This window comes from Bubalus kerabau, chromosome 5, assembly GCF_029407905.1.
Source record: "Bubalus kerabau isolate K-KA32 ecotype Philippines breed swamp buffalo chromosome 5, PCC_UOA_SB_1v2, whole genome shotgun sequence".
Lineage (NCBI taxonomy): Eukaryota > Metazoa > Chordata > Mammalia > Artiodactyla > Bovidae > Bubalus > Bubalus kerabau.
Window position 1 is genome coordinate 85,172,760 of NC_073628.1, and position 13,726 is coordinate 85,186,485.

General features: G+C 43.4%; 1 protein-coding gene across 1 annotated transcript in view; it reads left to right on the forward strand.

The window, feature by feature from the left end:
- LOC129654266 (kinesin-like protein KIF28P) overlaps positions 1-13,726 on the forward strand; it is a 70,705-nt gene that overhangs the window by 27,175 nt on the left and 29,804 nt on the right. The window contains exons 7-11 of the mRNA XM_055583772.1: positions 3,360-3,471; positions 4,613-4,680; positions 7,151-7,260; positions 12,388-12,494; positions 13,633-13,723. Coding sequence (XP_055439747.1) covers positions 3,360-3,471; positions 4,613-4,680; positions 7,151-7,260; positions 12,388-12,494; positions 13,633-13,723 — 488 coding nt within the window. The remainder of the gene's footprint in view (positions 1-3,359; positions 3,472-4,612; positions 4,681-7,150; positions 7,261-12,387; positions 12,495-13,632; positions 13,724-13,726) is intronic.

Here is a 13,726-nt window from a genome sequence, read left to right on the forward strand (position 1 = left end):
GTGGGCAGGAATCCCTCAGAAGAAATGGAGTAGCCATCATGGTCAACAAAAGAGTCCAAAATGCAGTACTTGGATGCAATCTCAAAAATGACAGAATGATCTCTGTTCATTTCCAAGACAAACCATTCAATATCACAGTGATCCAAGCCTATGCCCCAACCAGTAATGCTGAAGAAGCTGAAGTTGAACAGTTCTATGAAGATCTACAAGACCTTTTAGAGCTAATACCCAAAAAAGATGTCCTTTTCATTATAGGGGACTGGAATGCAAAAGTAGGAAGTTGAGAAACACCTGGAGTAACAGGCAAATTTGGCCTTGGAGTACAGAATGAAGCAGGGCAAAGGCTAATAAAGTCTTGCCAAGAGAACGCACTGGTCATAGTAAATACCCTCTTCCAACAACACAAGAGAAGACTCTACACATGGACATCACCAGATGGTCAACACTGAAATCAGATTGATTATATTCTTTGCAGCCAAAGATGGAGAAGCTCTATACAGTCAGCAAAAACAAGACTGGGAGCTGACTGTGCCTCAGATCATGAACTCCTTATTGCCAGATTCAGAGTTAAATTGAAGAAAGTGGGAAAAACCACTAGACCATTCAGGTATGACCTAAATCAAATCCCTTATGATTATACAGTGGAAGTGACAAATAGATTTAAGGAAATAGATCTGATAGACAGAGACCCTGATGAACTATGGACGGAGGTCCGTGACATTGTATAGGAGACAGGGATCAAGATCATCCCCAAGAAAAAGAAACGCAAAAAAGCAAAATGGCTGTCTGAGGAGGCCTTACAAATAGCTGTGAAAAAAAGAGAAGCGAAAGCAAAGGAGATAAGGAAAGATATAAGCATCTGAATGCAGAGTTCCAAAGAATAGCAAGAAGAGATAAGAAAGCCTTCCTCAGCAATCAGTGCAAAGAAATAGAGGAAAACAATAGAATGGGAAAGACTAGAGATCTCTTCCAAGAAAATTAGAGATACCAAGGGAACATTTCATGCAAAGATGGGCTCAATAAAGGACAGAAATGGTATGGACCTAACAGAAGCAGGAGATATTAAGAAGAGATGGCAAGAATACACAGAAGAACTATACAAAAAAGATCTTCATGACCAAAATAATCACGATGGTGTGATCACTCACCTAGAGCCAGACATCCTGGAATGTAAAGTCAAGTGGGCCTTAGGAAGCATCACTGAGCACAAAGCTAGTGGAGATGATGGAATTCCAGTGGAGCTATTTCAAATCCTGAAAGATGATGCTGTGAAAGTGCTGCACTCAATATGCCAGCAAATTTGGAAAACTCAGCAGTGGCCACAGGACTGGAAAAGGTCAGTTTTCATTCCCATCCCAAAGAAAGGCCATGCCAAAGAATGCTCAAACTACTGCACAATTGCACTCATCCCACACTCTAGTAAAGTAATGCTCAAAATTCTCCAAGCCAGGCTTCAGCAATACGTGAACTGTGAACTTCCAGATGTTCAAACTGGTTTTAGGAAAGGCAGAGGAACGAGAGATCAAATTGCCAACATCCGCTGGATCATGGAAAAAGCAAGAGAGTTCCAGAAAAACATCTATTTCTGCTTTATTGACTATGCCAGAGCCTTTGACTGTGTGGATCACAATAAACTGTGGAAAATTCTGAAAGAGATGGGAATAGCAGACCACCTGACCTGCCTCTTGAGAAACCTATATGCAGGTCAGGAAGCAACAGTTAGAACTGGACATGGAACAACAGACTGGTCCCAAACAGGGAAAGGAGTAGTACTTCAAGGCTGTATATTGTCACCCTGCTTATTTAACTTCTATGCAGAGTACATCATGAGAAACTCTGGGCTGGAAGAAGCACAAGCTGGAATCAAGATTGCCGGATGAAATATCAATAACCTCAGATATGCAGATGACACCACCCTTATGGCAGAAAGTGAAGAGGAACTAAAAAGCCTCTGGATGAAAGTGAAAGAGGAGAGTGAAAAAGTTGACTTAAAGCTCAACATTCAGAAAATGAAGATCATATCACCTGGTCCCATCACTTCATGGGAAATAGATGGGGAAACAGTGGAAACAGTGTCAGACTTTATTTTTTTGGGCTCCAAAATCAGTGCAGATAGTGATTGCAGCCATGAAATTAAAAGATGCTTACTCCTTGGAAGGAAAGTTATGACCAAGCTAGATAGCATATTCAAAAGCAGAGATATTTCTTTGCCAACAAAGGGTTTGTCTAGTCAAGGCTATGGTTTTTCCAGTAGTCGTGTATGGATGTGAGAGTTGGACTGTGAAGAAAGCTGAGCACCAAAGAATTGATGCTTTTGAACTGTGGTGTTGGAGAAGACTCTTGAGAGTCCCTTGGACTGCAAGGAGATCCAACCAGTCCATCCTAAAGAAGACCAGTCCTGAGTGTTCATTGGAAGGACTGATGCTGAGGCTGAAACTCCAATACTTTGGCCACCTCATGCGAAGAGCTGACTCATTGGAAAAGACCTTGATGCTGGGAGAGATTGGGGGCAAGAGGAGAAGGGGACGATAGAGGATGAGATGGCTGGATGCCATCACCGACTCGATGGACATGAATTTGGGTGAACTCCGGGTGTTGGTGATGGACAGGGAGGCCTGGCATGCTGTGATTCATGGGGTCGCAAAGAGTCAGACACAACTGAGGGAATGAACTGAACTGAACTGTTGAACTTATCCATAGGGTTTTAAATTTCAATTGCTTTAATAATCCTTTCTAGATGATCATTTTGTTTCTTTTCTAAACCTGGTAGCTTAATTTTTTTGGATTTCTTTTCTTTGTTTGTGGTTATAATTTATCAGAGATGGGATTTCCTCCCTCTTCCCCACTCTCTTCAATGCCAACACTGCTTCCTCTGAAGTACCCTGAGTGGCATTTACTTCTCATTCACTCTTACTTGATTCTGTAGCCCATCAGGTCCTAACTCTATGGGATCTTCCTAAGGCAGTATGAGAGAAAGACCAGAAAGGACTTAAATCTGCTCCCTTATCTGTCTCCACACTGCTAGCCTACCACCCTCTCCCTCAGGTCAAAACCCTTCTCTGCAGGCTCTGGGTTTTCCTCCCAAGGTTTACTGTGTTAGTGCCCCAGATCTGGGCCTCCCTCTCTGTTATGGTTTCCCTGGGGTTGACCTTGGAGAGGGAGCCAGCTGCTTCTATCTTGCAATATGCCAGTATCCTTGTACAGAAGGTATATCAACTATTGGATGTTCCTTAATGTCATGTCTGGTATATGGGGTTGTCAAAGATATTTGAGGGGTGTTTCTGACTCATCCACAAAGAGGCAGATTTTTTTTGATATATTTAAAATTTTTTATTGTTTTACATTTTCTTTTCATTTAGTGCTCTGGCTGATGCCGCCATGGGGAAGAAAGTCCTCCATGTTCCCTACAGAGACTCTGTACTGACCAAACTGCTCCAGTCAGCTCTGGGTGGGAACAGCAGAACTACTCTGGTAAAGTGACTTTCCTACCACATCTTAGACTATTTAGACTCATGCAGCTGTCATGATTGCTGTTGTTATTATTATTAAAGTTATTCTTCACAAGAATCTTCTCAGTTCTTGACAAGATTCTCAGTTTCAGCGCACTAACTGTGGAGCTTCATTCCCTTCCTTCAAGTGAAGATAATGATCTCGCCTTGAAACTGTGGTTGTGATGATTAAATGAAATATAATGAACAAGCTTTACAAGTTGCAAAGCTGGACAAAGATAAATGATTATTCATCAGGCCCTTATGCTCTAAATCATGGCCTCCAGATCCACAGATTAGGAGCTGCCCCGTGGGCAGTCACATTCCCTCCTGTTCGCTCTCAGTGACCCTGCTCACCTCCAGCTCATCAAAAAGTTTATTTTCTCCTTTGAATTCTAGAACAGTTAAGCTGAAGTCAATACCAGATGTGAAACCATTTAAGTGGGTACTCAGTAATGATTTATTTATTAATCTCTGCAATGCCACCATTCAACTGTCATTTAAATTCCTGAGGAAATCTGTTGCGGACTCAGTGCTGACGGTTGCGTAGTACAGAGGTTAGCAGCACAGTTGTTCAAGTCAGGGCAGGTTCAGGTCCCAGCTCTGCCAGGTATGGGTGACCTTGGCACATTATTCTTATCTAAGCCTCAGTTTTCTGAATTGTAAAGTTTAAACAAACCACAAGTTCCAAGATATTCCATGAATGTTAGCTGTGTAAAATCAGTAATAGCTATCTGCTGTATGTTTAGTTGCTCAGTTGTGTCTGACTCTCTGTGACCCCATGCACTGTAGCCCACCAGGCTCCTCTGTCCATGGGGATTCTCTAGGCAAGAATACTGGAGTGGATTGCCATGCCCTGCTCTAGGGCATCTTCCCAACCCAAGGATCAAACCCAGGTCTTGTGCATTGCAGGGATTCTTTACCATCTGAGCCACCAGGGAAGCCCAAGAATACTGGAGTGGGTAGCCTATCCCTTCTCCAGGGGATCTTCCTGACCCAGGAATCAAACCGGGATCTCTGGCATTGCAGGTGGATTCTTTACCAGCTGAGCTACCAGTGAAGCCCAACAATAGCTATATATCCTATATAAAAAACCAAAATCTGAAAAGGATATTTGTTTACAGATAGCAGCGATAAGTCCAGCTGACATCTGCTATGAGGAAACTTTATCAACACTAAGATATGCTGAAAGGTACGATTATGAATACTTATTATCTATAGTGGTTCTAAGTTCTAAATCTGGCAAATTCTTCTAGTACCCTTAAACTTGATGAGCTGGTGTCTTGGGAATGGGTCCAGAAAAAGGAAGAACAAAATGATCTGTGAGAGAAGAGGGAGAGAAATAAAATAAATAAGAGGAGACAGAAATAGAGGCTCAGGGCCCTCCTAGCCTGTCATTCAGTCACTGCAGTCCTGGATGGGGGAGGAGCCACAGGCTCAAATTCATGGGAAGATGCATTGAACCCACCCCTGAAGTGCTCAGTTCTCTGTTTCCCTGCATTTTTCTGTCAAATAACATGGCCATTCACAGATTCTCCTTTTGTCCTGTGGGTCACAGGTAGAGAATAGTGGCAGGCAGGGAATTTTTGTGCTAATGATAAAGATGAGCATGTAAGAGGCTCCCAAAGTTGGGAACCAGCCCTGGGCCCTACCCCTTTCCCTCTGTTGTGCCTCATATCTCCAGGCCCCACACAGCAGGGCAGAGGAGGCTCCTCCCAGGGAGGGGCTGTCCACACACGTTCCTGCCTTCCCACTTGGCCCAGGAAGCAAGCCCACTCCTGGCAGTTTAGTCCTGGCAGGAGGCTGTGGCCGAGCTGAGTTTCTGCTTTTCAAGGCAGGCATAAGCCTGCTTCCCCTGACCCTTTTGGGAAAGTGAGGGTCTGGGGAGAGGGAGGCTCTAACCAGGGGTTGGAACCCCATGGTGTCTCCGCCCCTCCATCCCATTCAGCATGGCCGACGTGGAGAATCCCCTCTGCAGCTTTCCCATCAGCTTCATTCAGGAGCCAGTGTTCCAGGTGACTGGAGCTGGCATGTAAATGAACCTGGTTCCTATTCTAATACGTCACTTGTCAGGTCTATGGGCCAGTGTGTCAGACAGAATCTGGCCCTACTCCCTCCAAGACCTGAACCTCCCTGCCCTTGGTGAGCTCACATGCTGAAGGAGGTGATACCTCCCTCTCTGGGCTGAGTGAAGACTGTGTGAGATGGTTCAAGAACCGTTCCTGGCTAAGTTCTGCCTTGCACAGGGCTGAAGCTCAAAATAACAGTTGTTGTGATGTCTCCAAGTAGTTCTCTCGGTTTTTCCTTGGCCTCTTCTCTAGGGAAAGGCCTTTGCATTTTAGGGACAAACCCTTGCATTCTCATTCCTCACTGCCAGGCCTCAGTATCATTTTGCTTCATTTGTTTTTCTCTGTTTTCTTTCATCACCTGTGCTACAATCTCAGAACTTAAGGTTGAATTTTGCCTTTAGTATTATGTGCTGTGCTGTGCTTAGTCGCTCAGTAGTGTCTGACTCTTTGCAACCCCATGGACTGTAGCCCTCCAGGCTCCTCTGTCCATAGGATTCTCCATGCAAGAATTCTGGAGTGGGTTGTTATGCCCGCCTCAGGGGATCTTCCCAACCCAGGGATCGAACCTAGGACTCCTGCACTGCAGGCAGCTTCTTTACAATCTGAGCAACCAGGGGAGCCCTTAGTATTATGTAGAATGTTCATTTCCTTCCCACTTCTCAATTCTAAACTGTTGCTAGCACTTTTTACATGAGAGACTATGTGATGCTGAGGAAGGAGAAAATGATCCCCAGGGGTCCTGGGCTCCAGGGCTGGATCTGTCGTGGACTCTGTGACTGGGGGCAAGCCTTGCAAACCCTATTCCTTAGGGAAAGAAGTAAGGGTGCCAGATGTAGCAAATGAAAATATAGGATGCCCAGTTACATTTGAATTTCAGGTAAAGAACAAGTCATGTTTTAGCATAACTATGTCCCATGCAGCACTAGCCAGGAGTGAACTAGGACAGCGGTCCCCAGCCTTTTGGCACCAGGGACTAGTTTCATGCAAGACAGTTTTTCCAGGGACTGGGGGTCGAGAGGTGGGGGTGGGGAGCAGGGGTGGTTTGGGGATGAGTCAAGCACGTTACATGTATTGTGCACTTTATTTCTATTGTTATTATATCAGCTCCACCTCAGATCGTCAGGCCTTAGATCCTGGAGGCTGGAGACCTTAACTAGGCAAAGTCCAAGCCCACTCCTGGCCTGGCACACTTGGCAGAGCAGTCGCTGGCAGCCTCCAGGGTTTGTGTTGTTACAGAACAGTAGAGATTGAAGAGATTGTTTTCATTAACCAAGTCAGCCCAACTGGGGGAGTGTGTTTGGGGCCCAGAACACGTTGGGGGTGGACTCCAGGCTTGGGCTGAGTCCACAAGAGGCTCATGTGGACAAGTGACACTTGTCAAGTGACAAGTGGCTCATGTTTGAGCCCTGGATGTCACTGAGTCCCTTCTGGTCTTAGTGGTTTACTGGAAACTTACACACTGGAATCTCAAGTTACTAGGAAGTGAAAGGCTCCCATTTTGACCATTCGAGGCCAGTTTCCTGCCAGTCCTCTGGTAGTACTGCTCCGGCTGCGAAAGACCCAGGGCCTGAGTGTGTGTCCACCTTTGCACAGGGCTAAGAAGATCCGGAACAAAGCTGTTGTCAACACCTCCACCCTGATGAGGGAGTCCAGGGCAGAGAACGACAGACTGCTGCTTGGGTGTGGAAACTGCAGAATGGCAGGTAAACTGAGTCAGGAGTCAGCACAGGTCCAAGGCAGCAGTCAGGAGGCTAGATGCAGGAGGGAGGGAGAGAGGGGAGTGGCCAAGCCCTGTTGCAGGGTCGGGGCTGCGGGGAGATAGGGGAGTGGGGGGTGTTGCGCTGGAAGGGCAGGGGCCAGGAGCCATTGTGTTTAGTCTGAGGGGAGCCCTAGGGCAGGCCAGGACATCCCTGGACCTTTGTCCAGGACATTTTGGCCTGAATGTAATTCTCATGCGATTGTATGAAATACTGGCCCTGGCCTCTTGAAATGGTCATTTTAGTCTCATTTTTTAATTGCCATTTTTATTTTGAGGCTGTTCTTTTCCCCGGGACTACTTTCTCCTTAACCAGATTTAAACAGTGGCCATATGGCATTTGTTCTGCTGACGGCCTCCTGTAGTTAAGTGATGTTTGGGGGCCCAAGAAGCACTAGCCCCTGAACCCTCTTCTAAGACTCTGCTCAGCGCTGGCTGCACGTTAGAGTCACCTGGTGACTGGGCACCACTTGGACCAATTACCCATCCCCAGGGCAGCAACTCACCTTAGGATGGCTCCACTGGGCACTTATTGAGAACCATTGCTTTGAGTGAAGGCCTTAGTTGTCTGTGTGGCAGCTTGAGTTGTGTGTAATTTTATGTGCATTAACAATTTAGAATAGGATTTGTGAAAAGGGCAAAATATAAAACTGTTGAAGTAGAATTGGTAAAGGCATTCAGCATCAAAAGAGCCAGACTGGACGGTCGGGAAGCCCTGTGCTCAGTGCTCTTAGCGGAGTGTGACGCATTGTCCTGCCCTCGGTACCTGTTCCCCCTCCCCAAGTTGGGCTCCCTCAAGCCACATGGGCTCTCTCTCTGGTGTTAGAGGCTCTTCCGACCCTAACACACGCAAACTTCATGGATGTTCCCCTTGAGGGCAGGTTGTTGCTACCTGGCATATCTCTGGGTTCCCACGTCCTTACTCAATAAGGCTTCAGCCTCAACTAGGAACGCCCTAGATTAGAGTCTGTGCCCATGTCTGGTCCAGGGTGACACGGATGGGTCACAAATCTCTACACCTGGACAAGCCAGATGTTGACCTAAATGCTGCATCTGATTCCCATTGTTCATGAGCATAGGCACAGAACTCATGAAAAACAAGGGAAGATAAATCTTTGATTCTTCCTAAATCCCCTGACTTGACAGGAATGCCCTGAAACTGTCTTGCATGCTCACACAATTGAAAAACATAATGTTGAGCTTCCTGTTCTTCCAATAAAGGACCTCTTTGCTCTAGTTTCCTATGAATTAAGGGGTGAACTTAGTCTTTTTTAAATTTTTTAAAAAGATTTTTATTGAAGTGTAGTTAATTTATAATGTTGTGTTAGTTTCAAGTGTATAGCAAAGGGATTCAGTTGTATATAGATAGATGAGTACATACATATAAATATATATAATTATTTTTCAGATTCCTTTCCATTATAGGTTATTATAAGATAGTGAGTATAGTTCCTTGTGTTATATAATATGCCCTTGTTGCTTATCTATTTTATATATAGTAATGTGTATCTATTAATCCCAAACTTCTAGTTTATCTCCCACCTCCACCCCCAGCTATCCCTTTTGATGATTATGTTTTTTTTTAATTTATTTTAATTGAGGCTAATTACTTTACAATATTGTGGTGTTTTTTGCCATACATTCACATGAATCCACCATGGGTGTACATGTGTTCCCCATCCTGAACCCCCCTCCCACCTCCCTCCCCATCCCATCCTTCAGGGTCATCCCAGTGCACCAGCCCTGAGCACCCTGTCTCATGCATTGAACCTGGACTGGCGATCTATTTCACATATGATAATACACGTTTCAATGCTATTCTCTCAAATCATCCCACCCTCACCTTCTCCCACAGAGTCCAAAAGTCTCTTTTTTACATCTGTGTCTCTTTTGCTATCTCGCATACAGGGTCATCATTACCATCTTTCTAAATTCCATATATATGCATTAGTATACTGTATTGGTGTTTTTCTTTCTGACTTACTTCACTCTGTATAATAGGCTCCAGTTTCATCCACTTCATTAGAACTGATTCAAATACATACTTTTTTATAGCTGAGTAATATTCCATTGTGTATATGTACCACAGCTTTCTTATCCATTCATCTGCCGATGGACATCTAGGTTGCTTCCATGTCCTAGCTATTGTAAATAGTGCTGCGATGAACACTGGGGTACACGTGTCTCTTTCAATTCTGGTTTTCTTGGTGTGTATGCCCAACAGTGGGATTGCTGGGTCATATGGCAGTTTTATTTCCAGTTTTTGAAGGAATCTCCACACTGTTCTCCATAGTGGCTGTACTAGTTTGCATTCCCACCAACAGTGTAAGAGGGTTCCTTTTTCTCCTCACCCTCCCCAGCATTTATTGTTTGTAGATTTTTTGATATCAGCCATTCTGACTGGTGTGAGATGGTACCTCATTGTGGTTTTGATTTGCATTTCTCTGATAATGAGTGATGTTGAGCATCTTTTCATGTGTTTGTCAGCCATCTGTTATGTCTTCTTTGGAGAAATGTCTATTTAGTTCTTTGGCCCATTTTTTGGGCCATTGGGTTGTTTATTTTTCTGGAATTGACCTGCAGGAGTTGCTTGTATATTTTTGAGATTAATTATTTGTTAGTTGCTTCATTTGCTATTATTTTCTCCCATTCTGAAGGCTGTCTTTTTACCTTGCTTAGAGTTTCCTTAATTGTGCAAAAGCTTTTAAGTTTAATTAGGTCCCATTTGTTTATTTTTGCTTTTATTTCCATTACTCTGGGAGGTGGGTCATAGAGGATGCTGCTATGATTTACATCAGAGAGTGTTTTGCTTATGTTTTCCTCTAGGAGTTTTATAGTTTCTGGTCTTACATTTAGATTTTTAATCCATTTTGAGTTTATTTTTGTGTATGGTGTTAGAAAGTGTTCTAGTTTCATTCTTTTACAAGTGATTGACCAGTTTTCCTAGCACCACTTGTTAAAGAGATTGTCTTTTCTCCATTGTATATTCCTGCCTCCTTTGTCAAATATAAGGTGTCCATAGGTCTGTGGATTTATCTCTGGGCTTTCTATTTTGTTCCATTGATCTATATTTCTGTCTTTGTGCCAGTAACAGATTGTCTTGATGACTGTAGCTTTGTAGTACAGCCTGAAGTCAGGCAAGTTGATTCCTCCAGTTCATTCTTCTTTTTCAATATTGCTTTGGCTATTCGAGGTTTTTTGTATTTCCATACAAATTGTGAAATTATTTGTTCTAGTTCTCTGAAAAATACTGTTGGTAGCTTGAATCTATAGATTGCTTTGGGTAGTATACTCATTTTCACTATATTGATTCTTCCGGTCCATGAACATGGTATATTTCTCCATCTACTTGTGTCACCTTTGATTTCTTTCATCAGTATTTTATAGGTCTTTTGTTTCTTTAGGTAACTTTATTCCTAAGTATTTTATTCTTTTTGTTGCAATTGTGAATGGAATTGTTTCCTTAATTTCTCTTTCTGTTTTCTCATTGTTAGTGTGTAGGAATGTAAGGGATTTCTGTGTGTTGATTTTATATCCTGCAACTTTACTATATTCATTGATTAGCTCTACTAATTTTCTGGTGGAGTCTTTAGGGTTTTCTATGTAGAGGATCATGTCATCTGCAAACAGTGAGAGTTGTATTTCTTCTTTCCCAATCTGGATTCCTTTTATTTCTTTTTCTTCTCTGATTGCTGTGGCTAAAACTTCCAAAACTATGATGAATAGTAGTGGTGAGAGTGGGCATCCTTTTCTTTTTTCTGACTTTAGGGGAAATGTTTTCAGTTTTTCACCATTGAGGATAATGTTTGCTGTGGGTTTATCATATATGGCTTTTATTATGTTGAGGTATGTTCCTTCTATGCCTGCTTTCTGGAGGATTTTTGTCATAAATGGATGTTGAATTTTGTCAAAGGCTTTCTCTGAATCTATTGAGATAATCATATGTTTTTTATCTTTCAATTTGTTAATGTGGTGTACCACATTGATTGATTTGCGAATATTGAAGAATCTTTGCATCCCTGGGATAAAGCCCACTTGGTCATGATGGATGATCTTTTTAATATGTTGTTGGAATATATTCTATTATATAACAGAATAATATATTCTTTTTAATATGTTGTTGGAATATATTCTGTTATATAACAGAATAATATATTCTGTCATAAAAATACCAACAGTATTTTTCAGAGAACTAGAACAAATAATTTCACAATTTTTATGGAAAAAATCTTGAATAGCCAAAGCAATCTGTTGGAATATGTTCTGTTTGCTAGAATTTTGTTAAGGATTTTTGCATCTATGTTCATCAGTGATATTGGCCTATAGTTTTCTTTTTCTGTGGCATCTTTGTCTGGTTTTGGTATTAGGGTGATGGTGACTCTGTGGGAGAAGGTGAGGGTGGGATGATTTGAGAGAATAGCATTGAAACATGTGTGAAACAGATCGCCAGTCCAGGTTCAATGCATGAGACAGGATGCTCAGGGCTGGTGCAATGGGATGACCCAGAGGGATGGGGAGGAAGATGGGAGGAAGGTTCAGGATGGGGTTTAAATAAATTAGATTAAGGAAAAAAAAATAGAATGAGTTTGGAAGTTTACCTTCCTCTGCAATTTTCTGGAAGAATGACTATAAATTTGTTTTCTAATTCTGTGAGTCTGTTTTGTAAATAAGTTCAATTGTATCATTTTTTAAAGATTCCACATATAAGTGATACTATATGATATTGATATTTGTCTTTATGGTAATCTCTAGGTCCATGCATGTTGCTGCAAATGATGTTATTTTTTATGGCTGAGTAATATTCCCTTGTATATATGTACCATATCTTTGTCCATTCCTCTGTTGATGGACATTTAGATTGCTTCCATGTCATGACTATTGTGTCTAGTGCTGCTATGAAGATCCTAGTTTTTACAGTACTTTCCAGACTCAGTTAGTGCAGTTCCATTTCTCACTCCTGCTGAGAGTCCCTTGTTTTGACTCAGAACAGAATGGCAACATTGTGTGCCTCACCTTTGACACTGCAAACCTTAAAGCTGGCCTTCAGTTGCTTAAAATACCTCCCTCCTTCCAGAGCTGCCAGCCTGTTTACTTGGGCCTCCCAGTGACCAGATGAGCTGGGTGAACCAACTGGAGCAGGCCCGGCGGGAATGGCAGCAGCACTATGTGGCCATCGCCCAGGTGAGCTCACCACCTCCACCTGCTGAGGCCGACTACCTGGGAGGGGGATGGGGCAGCCTTGCATCTTAACCAGACAGTGATGCCTGGGCTGCTGACAGGTGGATAATTGGGTAATCGGATAGTATACCTATTACCTGTAATGTGTGATTGTGACAAATTGTGATACATGACATATGACTTTAAATTATTGGCAGAGTTGGGGATAGAATGGCAGGGCATGAAAAGGAAGGAAGCAGAGAGGCCTTGGTGCCTCTGATGCATGAGGCTGAGGATAGAATTCAAAGCTGTTGAAAATTAGAATTTGGGGAGAATTTGAGGAATGTGATTGTCTTCTGGGGACTGTGATCCTGAACCATGGATCTGGCATTCACCGCCAGCTCCGGATCATAAATGGGCTGTGATGTGAACTTTGTTCCTGGGCCAGGGAGATGCCTTCTTTGCCTTCTGTCAACACTACCCCTCCCATAACCTTACTCCCCAAAGCTATGGGGCTTTGGACAAGCTCCAGAGTCATGGGCCAGCCCTGGAGGACTTTAGCAGTGGTGGGAGGGATCCAGTCCAGATTCCCGAAGGTTCCTGGAGCCAGAATAGATGGGAGCCTCAAGTGTTGGGAGTGGAGTGGGGGTGGAGGTCTGTGGCTGCAAGGGGTCAGGATGAGTTAGGGTCCAAGGACTTTAGAGATGTGGGCATAATGTGGCTGCATATGTCAGAGAGAAATGCCAAGAAAATAACCTCCTGTGTAACCTGGGTTTGTGCCTCTTGGCTGCAAATGTCAAGAGGATTGATCCACAGTGAAGAACTTCGGACTCTTGTTTTGTGTAGATAGTTACAACCAGAAGGACTTTCATCCTCTTTATCAGAACTTCCGGATTCAAAGCTTTCCTTGTGCCCATATAGTTTATTCCAGTTCCGTTTGACTGTCAATCCTCTATAATCACAATACCAATCACTACCTGTATTAAAGAATGAAATGCATTTTCATAACCAAGAGAGGGCGATGCCACAGCCCCATTTTGCCATCAGCATCTTTTGGGTGATGAGGTCACTGGAGGACTGGGAGCAGCGGATTGGAAGGAACTTTGCCCTCTGTGCTGTGCTGCCCTGTCTGGTGAGGATACCCTCTCTGTTTCTCCTCCAGGAGCGGCATATGATGAAAACCTTCCCCCACCTTCTCAACGTCAATGAAGACCCGCAGCTCACGGGGGTTCTCAAGCACTTCATTCAGGCTGGTA